Source organism: Ornithorhynchus anatinus, chromosome 2 (assembly GCF_004115215.2).
Source record: "Ornithorhynchus anatinus isolate Pmale09 chromosome 2, mOrnAna1.pri.v4, whole genome shotgun sequence".
Lineage (NCBI taxonomy): Eukaryota > Metazoa > Chordata > Mammalia > Monotremata > Ornithorhynchidae > Ornithorhynchus > Ornithorhynchus anatinus.
This window is the reverse complement of record NC_041729.1, coordinates 138055852-138079700: the sequence shown is the minus strand read 5'-3', so window position 1 is coordinate 138079700 and position 23849 is coordinate 138055852. Positions and strand designations below refer to the sequence as shown.

Below are 23849 nucleotides of genomic sequence, written 5' to 3'. Positions count from 1 at the left end.
AAATGCCTGTGAGCGGACCCAAGCAGCTCGCACGGAATCCACGCGTGGGGCAGTCCTGGGGCTGGGGAGTTGGCCGGATTAGGGGAGGGAAAGTCTTCGTTTCCCAGGGCGGTCCCTGCTCATGGCTGCGCATGGCTTGGGGATGGATCTGCAAAGACGGCGACTGGCTTCCTCACCCTCCTAGGCCTGGAGAATGATGGGGAGAAGAAAGAGGAGGCGCTTGACCTTTTGACGCCAGTAGACCGAGGCCAACCCAGCGAGGCCGTGCGCCTCTTCTGCGGTCCAGAGATGGACCTGATTAAGAAGTCGGCGGGCAAGTCTGGCCAGGGGCTGGGGCTGCGTGGACAAAGGCTCCGCGGCCAGTACGCTCCCCCAGCCCGGGCCCACCTGCGACAGGGTCTGGACACCAACCCTGGCATCCAGAGCGCCCTGGCCATCCAGAAGGCCCTCTTCCAGGTGAGACTGAGGGAGAAGAAAAGGGGGGAGAGGACAGCCTGCCTCCACTCTCCACTGGCCCCTCTCCCTTCTCCTTCTCGATCTCCTCCTTCCACCTTTCCCCTCCTTGCCTGCTTCGCTCCACTCCCGACCCAGGGCCCCTGCTCCCCAGCTCCCCAGTTCTGCGATTGCAGCGGTTTGTTCTCCCTCTAAACCGTCCCTCTGCTGGTCCCTGGGTTGGTAGATCCCCCCTTGTCTGGGGGAGAGAAGTGGTTCTAGGCAGGAGGCCCCACAGCTCACACTGCGGGGGGAAGCTGGAGCTCAGCGGCCTCTTCCACTGGATGGTAAGCTCCTTGTGGACAGGAAGCTCGTCCTTATTTTGCGTTGTACTCTCCCAAGCGCTTAGCTCAATGCACGGCACCCAGCTGCCTGCCCTAAATCCCTTTTCCGCTGTGCTCCCCTGCCTCCCCCTTCCCAGAGCACTCTACAGGAGGTGTACACGTTCTACAAAGACTACCAGTGGCTGACAGAGATCCATAGCTTCGTGCAGAGCTGGAGCGCCAAGCAACTGGAAGACATGCGGGGCTGGCCGGCCAAGCGTTACCTGCACCTCCTCCAGCAGCTGAGCGCCTGGCGCGAGCAGGTGGCCCAGATGCCGCCCGTGCTGCTGACCCAGGGCCGCCTGCTGCGGGTAGATTGCCTCTGTCTGCGAGATATCGGTGAGGAGTCTCGACTCCCCCCACCACGCCCCACTGGAGCCCTCCTCCTTGGCCCCTGCCCCACATAACCCACTCAACACCTCCCCCCAACCCGCTCCCCTACTTTTGTGTCCCCTGAGCCCCTGTTGATAGGAAGCGGTGTGCTCTGGTGGAAAGAGCGCAGGCCTAAGGGGCTAGAGGACCTGGGTTCTATTTCCAGCTTGGCCACTTACCCGCTGCGTGACTTGAGGCAAGTCATTTCATTTCTCTGGGACTCAGTTTCCTCAACTGTAAAATCAGGATGAAATACCTGTTCCCCCTCCTGTGAGCCCCATGGGGGACAGCAGCATGGCCTAGTAGATAGAGCACCGGGCTGAGAGTCAGAAGGATCTGGGTTTCAATACTGGCTCTAACGCTTGTCCTCTGTGATCTTGGGCAAGTCATTTCACTTCTCTGGGCCTCAGCTACCTTATCTGTAAAATGGGGATTAAGCCTGTGAGCCCCATGTGGGACATGGACTGTGTCCAACCTGATTATTTTGTAACTTACCCCAGTGCTTAGAACAGTAGCTGGCACATAGTAAGCACTTAACAAATACCATTGAAATAAATAATAACTTTCCAACCAGATTGATTATCTCGTAACTACCCCAGTGGCTAGCACAGAGTAGGTGCTTAACAAATATCATTAAAAAAGCAAAACTACAGTTTTGGGCACACAGCAAGCACATAAAAAAATGATTATTATTGATTACTTCCCCCTAACTCAGTCTGCTAGTCTGCACGGCCGCCCAGGCCTCTGCCTTTTCCTCCTTTCTGCCCTCTCCTCTCTCTCTCTCTCTCAGCTGTCTGTGCCCTCTCCCCTGTCCAGGGCCCCAGCTGCTGACCATCACCCAGGCCATCCAGAGACTGCTGGTACGTGACAGCATGGAGCGGAGCGAGCGGCTGATCGGGGAGCTGACCGGCCTGGTGCAACTTTTCCAGAGCGTGGACTCAGACGTTCTCACCATCGCCCGCTGTTCCCAGAAGGTGGGTCCCCAGGCGGCACGATGACCCGGCCTGCCCCGGTCCACCTTGCTTCGGTCCGGCCACCATGCCCCCCTCACCGATCGTGGCTCATCAGTCCCCTCTCCCTGCTCTCGGTGCTTATGGCCTCTGCAATTTGAGATAAGATACCATAATCAGTCGGGTACTGAGATCCTTGTGAGTGAGACCAGTGGGTGAAGGGGGCAGGGGTATGGCCTTTTTTAGAGTGGAGCATTCTAGGTACTTGAGAGTCTGAAGAAGTGGCAGGGGTCCGTATCATCATCACCGTTATCGTCGACTCGGTTGACGGAGCTTTTATGTTGCGGGCTTAGCATAAGTCTGGGCTCGAAAAGGAATCTCAAGTCCGACGGGGGAGAGAGTAAAAATAGAAAACAAGCACCAACTTAACATTTGTGGGCATGAAGCCTAAAGAAGCAGCTGGTGATGGTGTGACATGTAACGGAGATTAGACAGTTACTGGAAGAGAGACGGTGCTTGAAGGAGAGGGACGGGATTTAGTGGAGTAGAAGGAGGTGGGAGCCGAGGTCCAGAGAGACAGATGAGTTGAGTCATTCAGTGCTACCGTTGGGGGTGGATTTTGGCTCCTGCACTGTCGGGCAAGTGGGGTGATCTTAGCCCCAGGGCCCTTTCCTCTGCCCCCGCCCCCAGTCCTTGGATTCAGAGTTTTGGACCGCTTGGCTCACCTCCAGGGACACGCCCTCTGAGTCCACCCACTGGGCTCCTGTCAGGGTGGACTCTGTTGCAAAGGGCTAGGGGGAGCTTTTGCAAATTTTTGAGGAGGCTAGTGATGTGATGGACTGGTGTTTGGAAGGATTATCTATGACGCTATTTAAAGGGCGGGACCGAAGTGGGACATCAAGACGGGAAGGCCAGCGAGTAGGTTGTGGTTAGAATCAAAGTGTGAGGGGAAGAGGGCCAGTTCTCTTATAATTCTAGGCTTGTGTTCTCGCAAAGCCCCTTGTTGAGGAAAGCCGAGCCTGGAATATTTATAACAGTAATAGTAGCAGTAACAGCGGGAAGCAGCGTGGCTCAGTGGAAAGAGCCTGGGCTTCGGAGTCAGAGGTCATGGGTTCGAATCCCGGCGCTGCCACTTGTCAGCTGTGTGACTGTGGGCAAGTCACTTCACTTCTCTGGGCCTCAGTTACCTCATCTGTAAAATGGGGATTAACTGTGAGCCTCACGTGAGATAACCTGATTACCCTGTATCTATCCCAGCGCTTAGAACAGTGCTCGGCACGTAGTAAGCACTTAACAAATACCAACATTATTATTATTGGCATTTGTTGTGCTCTGCGCAAAGTAAGCGCTCAATAAATACGATTGAGTGAATGAATGAACGTGCTTACCACGAGCCAACAATGCAGTATGACTTGGGGTAGATACATGAAAATCAGGTCGGATACATCCCTGTCCAAATGGGGTTCACAGCCTGAGTGGGAGGGAGAACAAGTATTGAGTCCCCATTTTACAGATGAGGAAACTGAAGCCCAGAGAAGTGAAGTGATTTGCCCCAGATCACACAGCAAGCAAGTGGCTGAACTGGGATTAGAACCCAGGTCCTCTGACTAGGTGTCTAGCGCCATGTGCATGATGACAACTCATCGTGCTCTATCCACACAGGCTTGTGTTGTCCAAAGAACGTTCCCTAATGACTTCTTCACCAAAATGCATAAGGAAAACGTGTTACGGCAGTGGCTCAGGGAGTAGAGAGGGTGGACAGATGAGTGAAATATAGAGAGAGAGATTCGGCAAATCTTGGATGTGGCTGGGGAGCGGGGAGGAAAGGAGGACAGGGGCAGGAAGAACAGGGCTTTCAAGAGAGATGAGAAACTTAGGGAGAGAAGAGGGAAAGAAGACAAGGAGTTCATTTTAGAAATATTAAGTCTGGTGATGAAGGAAAAAAATGGCAGAGTAGAAGAGCCGGAGATGTAGATTTGGGAGTTGGAATCAAGGGATAGAGGCAAAATAGAGCTTATGGATGTATCAAAACTATACCATCTCCTTTGTATTTGAAAGTCACCCTACTGCCAGTGAGGTTCCTCTATAAAGTGAGGGGGTGTGTGTGTGTGTACGTGTGACTGAAAAGGCCAAAGTGGGACTCACCATCCTGACCACACCACGCGCACACAAAGACTCTCCTTAGTTGTGTCGCCGAGATGGGCGTAGGCAGGCCCTGGCTGTTTTTGCTTCTGGATCCTCGTCTCGGAATCCCTCAAGGCTCAAAAAGAGCCCCTCCTTTCCTTTCTGGCCCACAGGGCCCCACCGCCTTTGTGTATGCCTGCTCTGGGTCTGTTGTGGTTATCTCCTGGTTGTTAGCTGGGATGCCAGATCGTGTGAGACTTGGCTTTATTTATTATGTCCTTACTATTCTCCCTCTAGACTGTATCCTCACTGTGGGCAGGGAATGTGTCCGTTATTGTATTGTACTCTCCCAAGTGTTTCGAACAGTGCTCTACACACAGTAAGTGCTCAGTGAATACGATTGAATGGATGAAAATATTCCCTCTTCCCCCCCTCTTGCTTTTGGGTACCCAATTCCTGCTCACGGGCTGCAACTTTCGGAAATATTTTACTGTCATCCGTTCCCCACACTAGTCCCACCCAGAAAAGAAGCAGCGTGGCTCGGTGGAAAGAGCATGGGTTTAGGAGTCAGAGGTCATGGGTTCTAATCCCGGCTCCTCCCCCTGTCTTTGGGCAGTCACTTGACTTCTCGGTGCCTCAGTGACATCATCTGTAAAATGGGGATTAAGCCTGTGAGCCTCACGTGGGCCAAGCTGATTACCGTGTATCCACCCCAGCGCTTAGAACAGTGCTTGGCACATAGTAAGGGCTTAACAAATGCCAACATTATTATTATTATTATCATAAAAACTTCAACGTTAGCAGACTAACTTCATTCCAAGGTTTTACTGTTGGTGACTCTGTATTGCCGCTAGATGTTGAGTGTGGCCCATAGGTCAATCAATCGATGCATCATATTTACTAAGGGCATCTACTGGGTGCAGAGCACCGAACTAAATGCTTCGGAGAGTGAAATACAATGGAGTTGGTAGACGTGTTCCCTTCCCGCCATGAGCTTACAGTCTAGAGGGGGAGACGGACATTAGTATATATAAATAAATTACGCATATTGACATAAGTGCTGTGGGCCCGAGGGAAGGATGAATAAAGGGTGCAAATTCACGACGCAGCAGGGAGTGGGAGAAGAGGAAATAAGGGGTTAGTTGAGGAAAGCCTCTTGGAGAAGATGTGCTTTAAATAAGTCTTCGGAGGTGGGGAGAGCGATCGTCCGTAGGATCTGAAGAAGAAAGGAGTTCCAGGCCAGAGGCAGGGCTCGGGCAAGACGTCGGTGGAGAGATGGATGAGATTGAAGTATGGTGTGGAGGTTGGCATTGGAGGAGCGAAGTGTGTGAGTCGGGTCTGTAGTAGGAAAGGAGCGAGGTGAGGTAGGAAGGGGCAAGGTGATTTAAAGCCGATGGTAAGGAGTTTCCGTCTGATGAAGAGGTGGATGGGCAACCACTGGAGGTTCTTGAGGAGTGGGGAAACATGTGCTAAATGGTTCTGTAGAAAAAGGATCCAGGCAGCAAAGTGAAGTATGGACTGGAATGGGGTAGGGAGGTCAGCGAGGAGGCTGATGCTGTAATACTTAGCGTCTGCTGTCAGGCATCTGGTGCGATGTTGTGCTCAGAGTAGGCATTCAAGACAGGACTTGCACACAGTGGTCCTCAGCAAAGGCTAGCAAGAGCTCACCTCCTCCAAGAGGCCTTCCCAGACTGAGCTTCCCCTTTTCCCTCTGCTCTCTCTGCCCCCCCCTTCACCTACCCTCAGCTTAGCCCTCTTTTCCCTCCCTTTCCCTCTGCTCCTCCCCCTCTCCCTTCCCCTCCCCTCAGCACTGTGCTCGTCCGCTCATGTGTATATATTTTTATTACCCTATCTATTTTGTTAATGAGATGTACATCGCCTTGATTCTACTTACTGCTATTGTTTTTGTCTGTCTCCCCCGATTAGACTGTAAGCCCGTCAGTGGGCAGGGACTGTCTCTATCTGTTGCCGAATTGTACATTCCAAGCGCTTAGTACAGTGCTCTGCACGTAGTAAGCGCTCAGTAAATACGAATGAATGAATGAATGGATGGTGAAAATCAGTCAATCCATCCATCATTGAGCATTCATTGAGTATTCATTGAGCACTTTCTGCGTGCAAGGCATTTTACTAAGCGCTTGGGACTGTATAGTTTGACAGAGTTGTCAGTCACGTTCCCTGCCCACAGTGATCTTACAGTCTAGAGATGAATGAGGGGACCTGGGGTCAGGTCCGAGGTCCGTGGCCTGAGCCTCCCTCTCCTCCCAGGACTCTGCAGGTGCTTCACAGACTCCCTGCCCCTCCCTCTAGCCCTGCCTCTCTGCTTGCCCACCCACCCTGCCTCCTCTACCCTGCTGTTCAACGCCCCACGCCGCCAGAGTCCTGTGGCCCAAACGCTGTAGCCGGGGGCACCTGTGGGCAGTGCCCAGAGCAGACCCAGCCGGGGCCCAGCTCCCTTTTGCCCCGTCTTCTTTTGGGGCCTCCGGTAGCCTCGCCGGCAGACAGGCTGCAACGGTGTGGGCCCAGAATGGGGAGGGGAGGAAGAGCCGGACCGGGCTGGACGGGTCTGACTGCACCATCCCTCCGGCCGCCCAGCTGGAGCAAGCCAAGATGCAGAGCGCCGAGCTGGAGGAGCAGGTGGACTACGTACGCTCGCTCAACGAACTCTGCCGCAGCTGCTTCAACCTGTTCGGCCCAGAGGAGGAGACCATGGAGACTAACGTGAGGGACGGGCGTGGGGCGGGAGGGCAGGTGGGGCAGGACGGGGGGAACGAGGAGAACATGGAGACTGGCGGGAGGGCGGCGGAGAGGTAAGTGGGACAGGACGAGGCAGGCCTGGACAGAGTGGGCAGAATTGGGTAGATCCCCAATGGGGCTGGAAATCCAGACCCGATCCCCCTTGGTCTGGCCTCGGCTCGAGACCTCGCTTCTCCCCGAGCCCCCCTGCCAATTCTGTGCCCTCAGATGCTGGACCTGTGGGAAGCCTTTCTGTTTGAGCGGGACCAGGCTTCAGAATTCCTCCTCAGCCGGCGCCACTCCATCGTGCTCAAGCTGCTGGAACAAATGACCACCGCCATGGCGGAACTGGAGGCCCTGATCCACAGAGCCACGACCGGGCCCTTCCTGGACCCCACGCAGGATCCTCGGAACATCGAGAGGGAGCTCATCGGTCTGGACCGCCAGTTCCACGACATAGTTAGCCGGCTGCTGGAGCTGCACCAAGCCTACACCATCTTCACCGGTAGGGACCAAACCCCGTCTCGGCCCCGGGCCCTCAGCCGGGGCACCCAACGACTTGACTCTCCCACTGTCCGCCGGGCACCTCGCAAATCCCCCGCTGTTCCCCCAGCCCACCTCAGGATGCCAACCACCCATCCTCCTCCAGTCTCCTGCCTGCCTCGCGGCCCCCTCCTCTCTCTGACCTTAACTCTGCCCTGCGGTCCCTCACCTTGCCCTCCCCCGCTGCGGCTCTGAAAGCGTGCTCTACTTAGTGGGATTTTCCTAGCATTAACACCCCCCACCCCCGGGGGTCCCTACAGGGGAGAAGCGGCCCTCCCTGGTGCCAGCTCGTGGGGCCCGGCCCATCCAGCTGCAGCTGCGCATCTGGCACCTGTTCCGTGTGGCCTCCGAGCAAATCAGCGAATGGAAGTGCCAGGCCTTCGTCAAGGTAGCCGGCGGGAACCACCGTGTCCGCGGGGCCTCCGGCTCAGCCCCCGGCCCGCCCCAGCCCGACGCCCGGTCCTCTCCCCGTAGCACCCTCAAAATCGCGGCTTGGAGGTCAGAGGAGGGAGGTGAAATAGGTGCGTCGGCGCAGGGGCGGGAGGGGCAGATGGAGAAGGTCCATCCGCCGCCGGACCTGGGCAGCCAGAGCGGAAAGGCAGCGGCGGGCGGTCTCTGTCCCTCTCCCAACCTTGGGAGGGTCCAGGACCCAACAGCAGAGCTGCGCCAAGTGTCCGGCCCCTGGGCACGGGCCCAGCCAGCCACCACACCCTCGAAGGTGGTGGGAAGAGTAGACGGGAGGCTCAGGGGGCCGGGATGGGTCGGGGGGCGGAGGGGCATAAAGGTTTCCGTTCTGGGCCCGGGGGCCGAGTTAGGTGTAGGTGAGGTGGCCGGTGGGGACGAGGAGTAGGGCCGTCCCCTGGCTGGGGCGACAGGCTGCACCCCCTCTCCCCACCCGCCCTCGCAGTTCAACGTCGGCAAGGCCCTGGAAAAGACAGAAGGCTGGCTCACGGGGGCTTCCCATCTGGAAGTGGAGCTGGGGATGCCCAGCCCGGTGCTGCACGCCTGCAGGAAGCTGGTGGAGGGGCTGCATAGCATCCTGCCCCTCTTGGCCAAACTGCGGACCTTCCCTCTGCAAGGACCAGGCTGGCAGGCTGTCTTTCGAGGTGTGTGTGGGCCTATTGGTTCATCCAGTAGCATTTATTGAGCATTTATTATGGGCTAATAGTTATTATTAATATTAGCACACACCCGTACTAAGCGCTTGGAACGGACAATTTGGCAACGGGGTGTGTGTGTGTGTGGTGGTGGGGAGGGTAGAGAGGCGGGGCAACGACCCAATTCCTCCCTTCCCAGTCCATCCTCCCCTGTGCCTTTGCCTATTCCGGGCCCCTCCCCGTCCTTCTCTTTCGCCCACTTGTCTCTTCTTCGGCATGGCCTAGTGGCAAGAGCACGGGCTTGGGAGTCAGAGGACGTGGGTTCTAATCCCGCTCCGCCGCTTGTCTGCCGCGTGGCTTGGGCAAATCGCTTAACCGGTCATGGGTTCTAATCCCGGCTCTGTCGCTTGCCAGCTCTGTGACTTGGGGCAGTTCACTTAACTTCTCTGTGCCTCAGTTACCTCATCTGTAAAACTGGGAGCCCCATGTGGGACGATCTGATCACCCTGTATCGCCCCAGCGCTTAGAACAGTGCTTTGCACATAGGACGCGCTTAATAAATACCACCATTATCGGTAACCTCTCTGTGCCTCAGTCACTCCATCTGTAAAATGGGGGTTAAGAGTCTAAACCCCATGGGGGACAACCTGATTACCTTGTATCTACCTCAATGCTTAGATCGGTGCTTGGCTCGTAGTAAGCGCTTAACAGATATCGTAATTGTTGTTATTCCTTCTCCCACCCCCCTCCACTTCTGTCCCTCCCAGCCATGGAAGTGAGCTGCCCCAGTAACGTGGAGCTCCTGACCCTGGCCCAACTGCTCTCTTACCCACTGCTGGAGTTCCGTGACCACATTCACGAAGTGAGCGCCGCCGGCAGGGAGGGAGAGCCGTGGACGCTCCCGGGACGGGGGGGAGAGGGGAAGGGTGCGGGCCTGGGCCCGGGATGTGGCAAAGGGTCTGCGGGCCCACCCATTCCCAAGGCTGGGAGTCCCAAGGGGGATCAACAGTGGGGCCTGCTGAGAACCAGGGGTGTGGGGGCAGAGAGGGGTATGGGTCTGGGTCCTCCCTGTCAGGATGGACCCCATTTGGGGTAGGGGTGATGGCTCAGTGGAAAGAGCCCGGGCTTGGGAGTCAGAGGTCATGGGTTCTAATTCCGGCTCCACCACTTGTCAGCTGTGTGACTTTGGGCAAGTCACTTCTCTGCGCCTCGGTTCCCTCGTCCGGCAAATGGGGATTGAGACCGTGCGCCCCACCTGGGACAACCTGATTCCCCTGTGTCTACCCCAGCGCTTAGAACAGTGCTCGGCACATAGTAAGCGCTTAACAAATACCAACATTATTATTATTATTACTCTCTGCGCCTCGGTTCCCTCGTCTGGCAAATGGGGATTGAGACCGTGCGCCCCACCTGGGACAACCTGATTCCCCTGTGTCTACCCCAGCGCTTAGAACAGTGCTCGGCACATAGTAAGCGCTTAACAAATACCAACATTATTATTATTATTACTCTCTGCGCCTCGGTTCCCTCGTCTGGCAAATGGGGATTGAGACCGTGCGCCCCACCTGGGACAACCTGATTCCCCTGTGTCTACCCCAGCGCTTAGAACAGTGCTCGGCACATAGTAAGCGCTTAACAAATACCAACATTATTATTATTATTATTGTTCTCTGCGCCTCGGTTCCCTCGTCTGGCAAATGGGGATTGAGACCGTGAGCCCCACCTGGGACAGCCTAATAACCTTGTATCTCCCCCCGGCGCTTAGAAGAGCGCTTGGCACATAGTAAACGCTTAACAAATACCATCATTATTATTATTACTCTTATGGGATTTGAGTGGGTCCCTGTCCCAGGGAGCCGGGCCGTTGAGAAGGACGGAGTAGGATCCCGCCAGAGAGGGGAAGAGAATCCCGAGGGGGGGACGGGCACTACAGGGGGGCTGGCAGGGGACTGGCAGTGAGGGGAGACGGTGGGGGAGAGGCAGGACTGGACATTATGAACTCCTCGAGGTCAGGGATGGTGTCTGCCGACTCCGTTGTACTGCACTCTCCCAAGTTTTTAAGGGCCCTTCTAGCTAAGCGATTACTAGCTAATACTAACCGACCAGGTTGGACACAGGCCGGGTGCCACGTGGGACTCACAAACTTGGTCTGTGAAGCCTGGAAAAGCGAAGGGACTTGCCAAGGGTCCCACGGCAGACCAGCGGCAGAGCCGGGATTAGAACCCGGGTCCTTCCGACTCCCAGGCCGGGGCTCGATCCTCTAGGCCACGCTGCTTCTCTATCCACCAGGCTACTCGTCTGCCGTGTGACCTTGGACAGGTCCCTTCACTCCTCTGGGCCTCAGCTGCCCGTCGAGCGGGGGTTAAGACTGGAGCCCCTTGTGGGATGGAGACTTTTGAAGCTGAAGCTCGGGGTAGGTAGGGAACGTGTCTGCCAACTCTGTTGTACGAGACACTCCCGGACACTTCCTACAGTGTTCCGCGCCTAGAGGGTGCTCGGTAAATACCACGGATTAATCTATCCCGGCACTTAGCACAGTGCCCGGCACCTAGTAAGTGACTTAGGTCGTGAGCCCCACGCGCCCAGACAGGGACCGGGTCCAAGCCGATTTGCTTGTATCCGCCCAGTGCTTAGAACAGTGCTGAGCACACAGTAGGCGCTTAACAAGTACCACAATTCTCATTATAAGTGCTCAGCATAAGGCTCTGTACAGGGTAAGCGCTCGATGCTGTCGATTGGGAGGGAGGAATGGAAACAAGGCAGAGAGCCGGGGTCAGGTTGGCCAGTCTCTCGACCCCTGGGCACCGGAGCTGGGGCTGCGGCCGGTGGCCTCTTCCGGGGCACCGTCCCGGGCACCGAGCCTGCACCTCCACAGATCTGGTTGAGCGAGACCGGGCACAGCCAAGCCCAAGAGATGCTGCTCCGGCTGCAGCGGGCCTGGCAGGAACACAAGCTGCGCCTGGTCAACCTGATTCTGCGGGTGCCCTACGAGGCCCCCCAGACCGACCGCACCAAGCGCCACCTGCCCCCCCGCACCCATGGGCCCCAGTGGGACACGGTCACCAAGGACAGTGGCACCTTCATCCTGGCTGGTGAGCCACGCCCCGGACCCCCTTCCCCCGGGGGGCTCCCCCCCGTCCCGTGTGGGCCCGGCCCGCGGCCCCGGCCCGGCCTAGACCACCCTCTGCGCCCTCTCCCTCCCCGGACCGCCTCATCTACGCCCACTCCCGTCTGCGCCCCAGCTTCCGCTCGGGCCCCTCCCCGGCCCCCCCCCCCCCCCGCCCCCCCGGGAAGCCACTTACCCGCTCGCTCCCGTCGTCCCCCCTTCCCCGCCCCCAGCGGAGGCCCCGGCTTCCCGGTGCCCAGGCAGACTGGGGAGGCGCCTAGGCTGCAGTCTCTCAACCTGTGGCTCCCGGGGCCTGACCCCGTGCCCGCTCAAACCCCCAGACCAAGGTCACCTGAAGGAGCTGATCCAGGAGGGCCTGCAGATGCTGCAGAAGATCTCGCTGTCGCCTTATGGAGGGGAGAGCAGGGAGCAGGCCCGTAAGTGGGCAGCCATGCTCCAGGGCCTCAGTGAGTCGGGGCGAAGCGGCCACACGCGCTCTCGGTCTGTGGGGGGGGGGGGGGGAGGCCGGCCGGGTGACTCGAGGGGGCGGGTGGGAGGGACCCCCACGCGGCGGACGACGGGGCAGCGGGGTGGGGGACCCTAAGTAGGCCGCCCGGAAGGCCTCGGAGGGCCGTTCAGGAGCCTGACGGGCCCCGTGGAGCAGACCAGGGCCCCCTTCGCCCGGTTGCTTCTCCGACAGAGCCCGGTCTGACCCCTCCGCTCCCTCCCTCAGGGACCCTGCTGGACGTGTGGGTGCGGTGTCAGCAGAAGTGGGTTTTCCTGAACAAGGTCCTGTACGAAATGAAGATCGACTTTCCCAGTCCCGAGCTGGTGAGCGGGGGGGGTGCGCCGGCCCCGCCCTCTCCCCCGCCCCGGCCCGGCGCCCCGTCTTGGAGAAGCAGCGTGGCGCAGTGGAAAGAGCACGGGCTTTGGAGTCAGGGCTCATGAGTTCGAATCCCAGCTCTGCCACTTGTCAGCTGTGTGACTGTGGGCAAGTCACTTAACTTCTCTGTGCCTCAGTTCCCTCATCTGTAAAATGGGGATTAAGACTGTGAGCCCCACGTGGGACATCCTGATTCTCCTGTGTCTACCCCAGCGCTTAGAACAGTGCTCGGCACATAGTAAGCGCTTAACAAATACCAACACTTGGACTTGGACTTGTCTCCCCGACCGGTCCCTCCCGCCCCGTCCCCCGGCCCCGACCCCGTCCCCGGTCGCGCCCCGGTCCCCCGACCCGGGGCCCACCTCCTCGCCCGCCGGGGCCTCTCCCCGCCGCAGCGCTTGCAGTTCCAGACGGTGGACGACCAGCTGCGGACCCTGATGCGGGTCTCGGTGGCCGATCCCCTGGTGCTGTCCTGCGTCCTGCCCGGCGTCCGGCGGGACCCGCAGTACCAGGGGGAGCAGCTGCGCCTGCTGCTGGTGAGCGGGGCGGAGAAGCTGGAGGGCATCGTGGGGGCCCTGGAGGCCGTCCTGGAGCGGGCCCGGTCCCGCTTCCCTCGCCTGTTCTTCCTGAGCGACGACGAGCTGGTGGCCCTCATGGCGGCCCCGGCGGAGCCGGCCGAGGCGGAGGCCTGGGCCCGGCGCTGCTTCCCCCAGGTCCTGGCCGTGGTCTTCGAGACCAGCCCGGCCGAGGCGGAGGAGAGGGGCGGGGGCGGGGAAGGGGAGGGTGCGGGCGTGGAGGCCCGGCTGGTGCGGGGCCCCTGCGGGGAGGAGCTGGCGCTGCGGGCCTCCCTGCCCCTGCCCCAGGACCTGACCCAGTGGCTGGCCCGCCTGGAGCTGTGGCTGCGGGCCACCCTGGTGCACGCGCTGCAGGAGGGCGTGGCGGCCCGGACGGCCCTGCGGCAGCCCCTGGACCGGGCCTTCGAGCAGCCGCCGCCGCCCGGCCAGGTGCCCCTGCACCTGCACTCGCAGCACTGGCTGCAGCTGGCGGCCGCCTTCCCCTGGCAGTGCGTGCTGGTGGCCGAGGAGGTGGCGTGGCGGGCCGAGGCGGAGGACCACCTGCTGGCCGGCGGCCCCGGGGCCGTGAGCCGGCTGCTCCAGAAGCAGGCGCGCAAGCTGGAGGCCCTGGTTCACTTCATCCGCAGCCAGCACGAGCACCGGGGCGGCCGGCCGGGCCTCTGCCCCCGGCTGGCCAGCCTGCTGGCGGCCCTGGTGGCCATGGCCGTGGGGCACCGGGACGCCCTGGGGGTCCTGCAGGACCAGCAGGTCGGCGGCCCGCGGGACTTCGACTGGGCCCGGCTGCCCAAGTACCACCTGGACCCGGCCCCCCGCAAGGCGTGCCCCTCCCAGGGGGCGCCGCCCTCCCCCCCGGCCGCCTGCTGGGTGGAGGTCCTGGGCACCCAGTGGCACTACGACTACGAGTACCTGGGCCCGCGGGCCCAGGGCCTGGCCACCACCCTGCTGGACCGGGAGGCCCTGGGGCTCTGGCTGGCCCTCCGGCAGGAGGTGGTGGGGGCGGTGCTGGGCCCCACGGGCACGGGCAAGGGCACGGCCGTCAAGGCCCTGGCGCGGGCCCTGGGCCGCCACCTGGTCACCCTGCCCTGCTCGGCCCAGACCGGGCCCACCTGCCTGCGCTCCTACCTGAGCGGGGCCCTGCAGTCCGGCTCTTGGCTACTGCTGCGGGACGCCGGACGCCTGGCCCCGGGGCTGCTCTCGGGGCTGGGCCAGCGGCTGACGGCGGTCCGGCGGCTCCTGTCCGGCCTGGACCGGGGGCCCGGCCCGCCCAGGGACCCGGCCCAGCCCCTCGTCCTGGGCTCCGGCTTGCTGGACGAGCGGCGGGTGCAGGTCCGGGCCGGCTACGGCTGCTTCCTGACCCTGCGGCGGCTGGGCCCCGCCGTGCCGGCCAACCTGCGCCTGGTCTTGCGCCCGTTGGCCCTGGCCCCGCCGGACCCGCGCCGGGTGGCCGAGGTGCTGCTCCTGGGGGCCGGGCTGCGCGAGGCCCGGACGCTGGCCGCCCACCTGGCCGCCTTCCTGGCCCTGGAGCGGGACCTGGGCGCCGCGCCGCCGCCCTGCCGCCTGGCCCTGCTGCTCCGGGTGCTGGAGGTGATTCTGCAGGCCCCCCGGGTCCCGCCCGCCGAGCCCGGCCTCCCGCCGCCGGCCCCGTCCGGCCCGGGGGCGGCCGTGGAGGCCGTCGTCGCCGAGGCCCTGCTCCGGTCCCCGCTCTTCGCGGGGCCCGACGGCCCGCGCCTGCGGGCCCGGCGGGAGCTGCTCCGGGCCTTCTTCCCCGGCCTCCCCGGCCCCCCCGCGGCCCCCGGCCCGGACCCCCGGCCCCAGCTGGAGCGGGCCCTGGCCTCGGAGCTGGGCGAGGCCGGCCTGCACCCCCACCCCGACCTCCTGGTCCCCATGGAGCAGCTGAGCCGGGCCTTGGGCCGGGCGACGGGCGTCCTCCTGCTGGGCCCCCCGGGCAGCGGTAAGACCACGTGCTGGCGCGTCCTGGCCAAGGCCCAGAACCGGCTGGTGGCCCGGGAAGGGCCCGGGCGCTTCCGGCCCGTGGAGGTGGCCTGCCTGTACCCCGGCAGCCTGGCGCCGCGAGAGTTCCTGGGCTGGTGGGACGGGCTCAGCTGGCGGGACGGGGTCTTCCCGCGGCACCTGCGCGGGGCGGCGGCCACCGCGCTGCCGGGGCCGGCCGCCAGGACCCAGCACTGGCTGGTGTGCGACGGGGCGGCCCACTCCAGCTGGCTGGACCCCATCGCCTCCCTGCTGGGCCAGCCCCCGCAGCTCAGCCTGCCCAGTGGCCAGCAGCTCCCGGCCCCCCCGGACACCTGGCTCCTGCTGGAGCTGGCCGAGGCGGCCGAGGTGTCCCCCGCCGTGACGGCCGGCTGCGGCCTGGTGTGGTGCGGGGGCCAGCAGACCTGGCGGGCGCTGCTGGGGGCCCTGATGGCCGCGCTGCCCCAGCAGTACGACCTGGCCCCCGCCACCCTGGCCGCCCTGTCCTGCCTGGCCGACGAACTGGTGCCCTCCGTCCTGCGCTTCTCGGCCCAGCACGGGGGCTGCCTGCTGCGGACCCACGCGCAGCCTCAGCCGGCCCCCGGCGTGACCGAGGTTGGCACCCTGGCCCGGATCTTCCGAGCCCTGCTCGACCCCCATCTGCGCCTCAAGGAGGAAGTCAGGAGCCAGAGGGCAGGTGGGCTCGCGGGGAGGGGGGGTCTCGGGGGCCGGCGGGGAGCGATCCGTCGAGCGGTCGATCCGTGGCATTTATCGAGCGCTTACCGCGTGCGGAGCACCGTGCTAAGCGCTTGGGGAGCAAATGGAGACGATCCCTGCCTAGGGCGGGCTCACGGTCTAGGGCGGGGGGGGGGCGGGGGGAGGCAGACATCACTACAAGCCAACAGGCATCCATCTGAATAAATAGGATTATAGATAGCCACATAGATACAGAAGTGGCGCGGGGCGGGGAGAGGGAGGAAGAGCCAAGGGAGCGGGTCGGGGTGACGCGGAAGGGCGGGGGAGCCGAGGAAAAGCGGGGCTCGGTCTGGGAAGGCCTCCCGGAGGAGGTGCGCCCGGGGGGCGGCTGGGCCGACCTGGGACCCTCCGAGGAAGGGCGGGGAGGGGATGGGTGAGAAGCAGCGTGATCCAAGAGCCCCGGCTTGGGAGTCGGAGGACGTGGGTTCCGAACCCAGCTCGGCCACTTGTCTGCTGTGTGACCTTGGGCAGGTCGCTTCGCTTCTCTGCGCCTCAGTCACCTCGCCTGGAAAATGGGGATGAAGACCGTGAGCCCCACAACCTGATTACCTTATATCTATTCCGGTGCTTAGCACGTAATTAGCGCTTAACAAATGCCATAATTATTATTATCTTTATGGAGGGCGGGCGGGACCACTCCTCACTCTCCCTCCTCCTCTTTCTCCTTCTCCCTCCTCCCCGGCCCCGGGGCTTGTCCCCGGGCCCCACCCCGTCCAGGCCTAGGTTGCCACTCGGCCCAGGCCTCGACATCTCAGCCGGAGAACCTCAACACGGACGGCTCGGCGCGGAACGGGCCCGAGGCCCAGGGCCGAGATCGCCCCCACCCACTGGCCCTCAGCTGTTTCGTCTTTGCGTTCATCTGGGGGTTCGGGGCCCACCTGCCCTCCAGGTGCCTGGGGTCGCCGGGGCGCCGGGGGCGGTGAGGGAGGAGCCCGGATCCGCCCGTGGGCCTCGGCTGAGGCCGACGGATCTTTGTCGCGCCCCTGCCCCGTCCGGCTTCGGGATGGGCCGGGTCCGGCCTGGGAGCCTGCAGAACCTCGGGCCCGACGTGCCCGGTGAGACAAGAGCGCCGCGAGCCCTTGGCCGCAGAGCACAAAAAACGGAGGAAGCTGCGAAGAAGCGGCGTGGCCAGGTGGAGGGAGCGCAGGACCGGGAGTCGGGCAGCCAACTCCGACCGCGTCGTCCCGTTATCTATCCCCGGCGCTTAGTACGGCGCCTGGCACGTAGTAACCGGTTAACGGGTGGCCATCACGGTATCGCCCAGTGCCCCCCAGCAGGCAAGGGGCAGAGCGGGGATAAGAACCGGGGTGGTCCTATCTCCCAGTGCTGTGCTCTTTCCACCGGCCCAAACCCACTCAAAACCCGGAGGCACGAGCCCCGCGTCCGAGGATCGGAGGCGGGAAAAGCTCGCTCGCTCAATCGGGGATTTATGGAGTGTTTCCTGCGTGCGGAGCACTGGATTTAGCCCTTAGAGAGTACCACAGAGCTGAGAAGAGGTAATCCCTGCCCTCGACGAATTTACAATTTAGTGGGGAAGACGGGCAACAGGGGAAGCCGCCGAGCGCGAGGTTAGGGACGTGGGTGCTGCGGGGCTGGGAGTGGGGTGAGTATCAGAGTGCTTAGGGGGGGCCGAGGTGATGCAGGAGGGAGGGGGGATTGGGCGGGGAGAGGAGGTGGGCGCTCCGCACATAGTAAGCGCTCAATGAATACTACCGAACGAATGAGGTCGGTCAGGGTGCCCGAGCAGAGATGATTTCAGTCGGGTTTTGAATACGGGGAGGACGGAGGCGCCGTGGACCGCCCGTCACCGGGTGCTTCCCCTCATCGGTTCGGGAATCGGTCTCCGGGGGCTCCCCGGCCCGTGTCGGGGGCCGTCGCCCAGTCCGGCAACCGTGGGTCCGTGTGCCCGGTTGCAGGGTGTGGCCCCTCTACGACAGCTTCATCCGCTCCACGGTGGCCCACCACCCCTTCTGCCCGAAGCTGCCGTCCACCGACTCCGTTTTCGACCTCTACCCCTGCCCGGAGAGCGGGACCCTGGTGGCCTTCGCGGGCACCTACCTGAGCTGCCGCATGAAGGCGTCCCCGGGGGGGTACGGCCCCCTCCCGCAGGTGAGGCGGGGGGGCGGGTCTCCGCGGGGCGGAGGGGGCCCGCTAGCCTCCCCGGCGGGACTACCACCACCCCCTGTGCCCCAGAAGGCGGAGCGGATTCTGTTCGTGACGGACCTGCTCCTGGAGGCCGGGCAGCCCGTGATGCTGGCCGGGGAGACGGCCTGCGGGAAATCCACCTTCCTGGAGACCCTGGTGGAGCCCCACTACCTGTGCCAACACGTGCCCGTCTCCCCGGCCCTCGGCCTGGCCCATCTGCGTCGCCTGCTGATCCAGGGCGCCCAGGGCCTCGTCTCCTCCCGGAAGGCCCCGGGCCAGACGCTGCAGCCGCCCCCAGAGGGCAAGAACCCGCCCCTCTTCCTGCTGGAGGACCTGCACGCCGCGGCCACCGGTGAGTGACCGGCCGGGCCGCGCTGCCCCGGCGCTGCGCGCCGGGGAACGTCAACCACCCCGTCGGTCGGTCGGGCCGCGCGGCTTCCGCGTCACCCTCCGTTAGGAGCGGCGCGCGGCGTGGACCACGGGCCCGGGAGTCTGAAGGTCGTGGGTTCTAATCCCGGCTCCGCCGCTTGACCGCTGTGTGACCCTGGGCAGGTCGCTTCACTCCTCTGGGCCTCAGTCCCCTCAGCCGTCAAACGGGGACCGAGACCGCGAGCCCCACGGGGGACGAGGGACTGCGTCCGACCCGATTTGCTCGTATCCATCCCGGCGCTTAGTACAGCGTGGCTCAGTGGGAAGAGCCCGGGCTTGGGAGTCAGAGGTCATGGGTTCGAGTCCCGGCTCCACCACTTATCAGCTGTGGGACTCTGGGCAAGTCACTTCACTTCTCTGGACCTCAGTCACCTCATCTGTACAATGGGGATGAAGACTGTGAACCCCACGAGGGACAACCTGATCACCTTGCATCCCCCCAGCGCTTAGAACAGTGCTTTGCACATAGTAAGCGCTTAACAAATACCAACATTATTATTACAGCGTCTGGCGCGTAGTAAGCGTTTAACAAATAACCATCATCGTTATTATCATTTCGTCTCCCCTAGTGGGCAGGGATCGGGTCTGTCTGCTCCATCGTCCTCTCCCAAGTGTTTAGTCCAGAGCCCTGCATCCAGGAAGCGCTCCGGGAATACGCACTGACTGTCACCCATCCCCTCTCTGGTTTTACATCCTCTCATCGGGGCCCCTTCGAGGGACAGGGATCGGGTCAAATTCCCACCCGTGTGCTCATCCCCAGCGAAGAGTACAGCGCTCCGCACACCAGAAGAGCCTAAAAAATATACCACCGCTGCGACTGTCCATCCATCAGTCGATCTTTTTTAGTGAGCACGGCACTCTCCACATAGTGAGCGCTGGACTGTAAGCCCGTCCAAGGGCAGGGACTGTCTCTATCTGTTACCGATTTGTCCATTCCAAGTACTTAGTCCAGTTCTCTGCACATAGTAAGCGCTCCATAAATACTACTGAATGAATGAATGAATGCACATAGTGAGCGCCCCCAAAATACGACTACCATGACTGTCAATCACTCAGTCGATCAATCGTTTGTATTGAGCGCGGGCTGGGTGCAGAGCGCTGTACTAGGGGCGTGGGTGAGTGCTCTAGACGGGGCAGACACGATCCCTGCCTTCGAGGAGCACTCAGTTTCTACCTCACTGACCCTCCCTGCCGTCCCCTCAGTCTGAGCAGGGCGGAGGCCCTGCCGCACCCCGTTCCCCCATTCTCCCCAGGAGAATAATGTTGGTATTTGTTAAGCGCTTACTATGGGCAGAGCATTGTTCTAAGCGCTGGGGTAGATACAGAGTAATCAGGTTGTCTTAATCCCCATTTTACAGATGAGGTAACTGAGGCACAGAGGAGTGAAGTGACTCGCCCACAGTCACACAGCTGACAAATGGCCGAGCAGGGATTTGAACCCATGACCTCTGACTCCCGAGCCCGGGCTCTTTCCGCTGAGCCACGCTGCTTCTCTAGAAGCATAGTGGATGGAGCCCGGGCCTGGGAGTCGGACGGTTACGGGTTCTAAGACCGCCTCCACCACTTGTCTGCTGGGTGACCTTGGGCAAGTCACTTTACTTCTCTGGGACTCATTACCCTCATTCATTCATTCAACTGTATTTATTGAGCGCTTACCGTGTGCAGAGCACTGTACTAAGCACTTGGGAAAGTACAATGCAGCAATTACCCTTAGGGAATTACTCTGTCCACAGAGAACTCATCTGTAAAATGGGAATTAAGACTGTGATTTGTTTGTATCTACCTCAACGCTTAGAACAGTGCTCGGCCCATAGTAAGCGTTTAAGAAATACCATAATTAATTCTATTTATTTACATTGATGCCTGTTTACTTGTTTTGATGTCTGTCTCCCCCTCTTTAGGCTGTAAGCCCGGTGCGGGTAGGGATTTTCTCTCTTTATTGCTGAATCGTACTCTCCAAGCGCTTAGTGCAATGCTCTGCACACAGTAAGCGCCCCAGTAAATACGACTGGGCCCATAGTAAGCGCTGTCGACCTTACTTATAATTATTATTACTGTAAATAATAAGATTAAGCTTCTAATGATAACTGTGGTATTTTATTAAGCGTTCACTACGCGCCAGGCACCGTATTAAGCCCCGGAGCGGAGACGAGCAAACGGGGTCGGGCCCGCGTGGGGCTTGGGGGTCTAAATCGACAATTTACAGAAGAGGTCGGTGAGGCCCAAAGAAATGAAGCGACTCGCCCAAGGTCACAGAGCACGAACGAGGACGAGGAGGATTCCCTCTGAGCCCCCCCCTCTGGCCGCCGGTCTCCCCAGATCCGGAGCGGAACTGCCAGCCGGTGCTGGAGACGCTGCGCCAGGCACTGTCGAAGCACAAATGCTACAGCGGCGAGTCCCTGGAGGCCCAGCCGCTGCCGGCCGCCAACTACCTGGGCACCGCCACGGTGGCCGCCGCCCCCGGCCGGGCCCTGTGCCCGCGGCTCGGCCGCCTGTTCGCGGTGCTGGCCCTGCCCGACCCGACGCGGGCGGCGCTGCTGGCCCTGCACGGCCCCCGGCTGCTGAACTGGCTGGCACGCTTCCCCGTCCTGGAGCGGGCGGCGCAGATCTCCGAGGCCCTGCTGACCGCCAGCCTGGACGCCTGGGAGGCCGTGCGGCGCCGCTTCCCGCCCTCGCCCCGTCGCCCGCACTACCGCTTCTCCGCCCACGAGCTGGCCAAGCTGCTGGCCGGCCTGGAGCTGCTGCCGCCCCGGGCCCGGCGCTCGTCCCTGGGCCCGGAGGGGGAGGTGGAGACGCTGCGACGGCTCCTGGCCGGGCTGCGGGGCCCCCAGCGCACGGCCCTGCTGGGCACCCGCACCCTGGCACGCCTCTGGCTGCACGAGGCCCAGCGCACCTTCCGGGACCGGCTGCTCACCGGCGCCGAGCGCGCCCGCTGCACCAGGCTGCTGGTCCGGGCCCTCAGCCGGGCCCTGCTGCTGGCCAAGGGGCCCGCGGCCGGACCCAGCAAGGAGGGAGCGGCCCGGTCGCAGGACGAGGACGAGGACGACGACGACGAGGAGGAGGACGAGGAGGAGGAGGACGAGGAGGTGTCCGAGGTGGAGTCGGAGGGGGAACTGGACCTGTGGGAGGCGGATTTCGAGGCCGATCTCGAGGCCGACAGCGACGCGGACCCCGCCGAGGGCTCGGAGGACCTGCGGGCTCCGCTCTCCGCCTGGGCCCCCGACTGCCCGCCCCCACCCGGGCCCGGGGCGCAGCTCAAGAGCCACGAGGACCCGGGGGAAGGCAGGAGGCCGGAGGCGGACAAGGCCAGAGAACCCAACCGAGACAGGGCCCGGAAGGCGGGGCGGGACAGGGGCCGGAGGGTGGACGTGGAGGGAGAGGTGGTGGGCCTCGGGCCCCGGGGCGTCGAGCCCTCCCTGAGCGTGAGCTCCAGGCTCCTGAGCAGGGCGTCCAGGATCCGGCGATCGAGGATCTCCCGCCAGAGCAGCGCCGTGCAGCCGTCGTTCTCCCAGATCCTGCTGCCGCTCCTGCCCTCGGCGGAGCAGGCCCAGGACCTGCTGTTCTGCCAGGATCTGGTGGGCTCGGCCCCGCTGGCCGAGGACCCGGGCCCCTACCGGGAGCAGAGCTGGGAGGCCCTGGAGGCGCAGCTGGAGGCGGCCGTGCGGGAGCCGGGGCCCGGGGACCGCCTCGTGCTGTGCCGCCCCTTCGCCCGCCACGTGGCCTCCCTGGCCCGCACCCTGGCCGGGCCCCGGCGGCACGGCCTGCTGCTGTCCGCCGGCCCGGGCGCCGGGCGCCGCGCCGCCTTGGGCCTGGCTGCCCGCCTCTGCCGGGCGCGGCTCTTCCGGCTGCCCACGGGCCCCGAGGCGCCCGCCGGCCCCTGCCTCCGGGAGGCCTGCCGGCACGCCGGCGTCCTCAACCAGCCGGTGGCCCTGCTGGTGCCCGAGGCGGTGGGCGAGGCCACCCTGCACGAGCTCCTGGCCCTGGCGGCCGCGGGCAGCTACCCCGGCCAGTATTCCGAGGACGAGCTGGCCGACATCGCCGCCCGGATGCCCGAAGAGAGCTTCAGGGTCAAGCGCAACATCAAGCGGGAGATGATCCTGCAGAGGTGGGCCGGGACGGAGCCGAGGGGGGCCGTGGGAGCCGAGGGGGGCCGTGGGGGCCGTGGGGGCCGCTCCCCTCCCTCCCGCACACAAACATATGCCCCCACGGACCCGTGTCCTCTCTCCTCCCCTCCTCCCGGGTCCCAGGTTCTACCAGCTGGTGAGCAGAAACCTGCACCTGTTCGTCCTGCTTCCCGTTCAGCCGGAGCCCCCCCCGCACCCTTTCCTACTCACGGTCCTCCTCAACCTCGCCTCCTCCGTGGATTTCTACGAGCCCTGGGACCAGTCCTCCCTGCTGTCGGTGGCCAGCCGACACCTCCGGGACGCTCTGAGCTCTCCCCACAGTGTTGGTGAGGTGCCCCGACCCGGGGCCTTGGGCACCTTTCTGACCTCGGGCCGCCCCGTCGGGCTCGGGGCCTCGCCGCTTCCCTTCCCCGGCCCATCTCCCGCCCAACTGCCCCGCCTCCGGCCCCGGCCCCAGCCCCAGCCCCGCCTCCCCCCTCCGTCCAGGATCTGAGTTCCTGGCCGCCCACTCGGAGTCCGTGGCCAACATGGCCCGCGCTGTGGCCCTCGTGCACCAGTCAGCCGCCAGCTACTGTGCAGCTCTGAGCCCGCAGCTGCCCCTGGCCACCCCCACCGCCTTCCTGGACTTCCTGGACACCTTCTTAGTGCTGGGGGAAGACCTTCAGCAGAAGACCCACAGCGAGGCCCAACGGTGAGCAGGGCAGCGAGGCCCCGGGAAGCACCGGCTCCCCTGGGCCCGGGGGGAAGCGGAGTGGCCGTCCGCAAGTCGGAGGACCCGGCTCCTCGTCCCAACTCGGCCCCTCGCCGGCTGCGTGATCTTGGAAAGATCACTCAGCTGCTCTGCGCCTCGGGTTCCTCCTCGACAAAATGGAGATTCGTTACGTGATCTCCCTCCTATTTAGACCACGACTCCCCACAGGGGACAGGGACTGTGTCCCACCTGATCATCTTGTATCTACCGCAGTGCTTAGTACAACGCTTGGGACATAGCTCTGAACAAACACTACATTATGAGATTATCTTTGGCACTCGCCCCTCAGTTGCCCTCCCCTTTCCACCCCACCCCTGACCCACCCCCACTCCGGCCAACCTTCCCTACTCTCATCTCTCCTGGGATTGCCCTTGCTCTCTCTCCCCTCTCCCAGCCTCCCCTCAATCAATCGCTCACATGGAGTACATACTGTATGCTAAGCGCTTGGGAGAGTACAGTGTAACAGAGTCGGTAG

General features: G+C 62.6%; 1 protein-coding gene across 1 annotated transcript in view; it reads left to right on the top strand.

The window, feature by feature from the left end:
* The window catches only part of DNHD1 (dynein heavy chain domain 1), a 54794-nt gene that overhangs the window by 18184 nt on the left and 12761 nt on the right, over positions 1 to 23849 (top strand). Inside the window, 19 exon segments of the mRNA XM_039914625.1 lie at positions 185 to 456; positions 914 to 1154; positions 2004 to 2161; positions 6857 to 6982; positions 7226 to 7502; positions 7801 to 7928; positions 8448 to 8646; positions 9405 to 9499; positions 11513 to 11729; positions 12085 to 12210; positions 12477 to 12574; positions 13022 to 14935; positions 15017 to 15866; positions 16643 to 16814; positions 17842 to 18034; positions 18119 to 18422; positions 20819 to 22604; positions 22747 to 23080; positions 23115 to 23314. Of these exon segments, the coding sequence (XP_039770559.1) occupies positions 185 to 456; positions 914 to 1154; positions 2004 to 2161; positions 6857 to 6982; positions 7226 to 7502; positions 7801 to 7928; positions 8448 to 8646; positions 9405 to 9499; positions 11513 to 11729; positions 12085 to 12210; positions 12477 to 12574; positions 13022 to 14935; positions 15017 to 15866; positions 16643 to 16814; positions 17842 to 18034; positions 18119 to 18422; positions 20819 to 22604; positions 22747 to 23080; positions 23115 to 23314 (7690 nt within the window).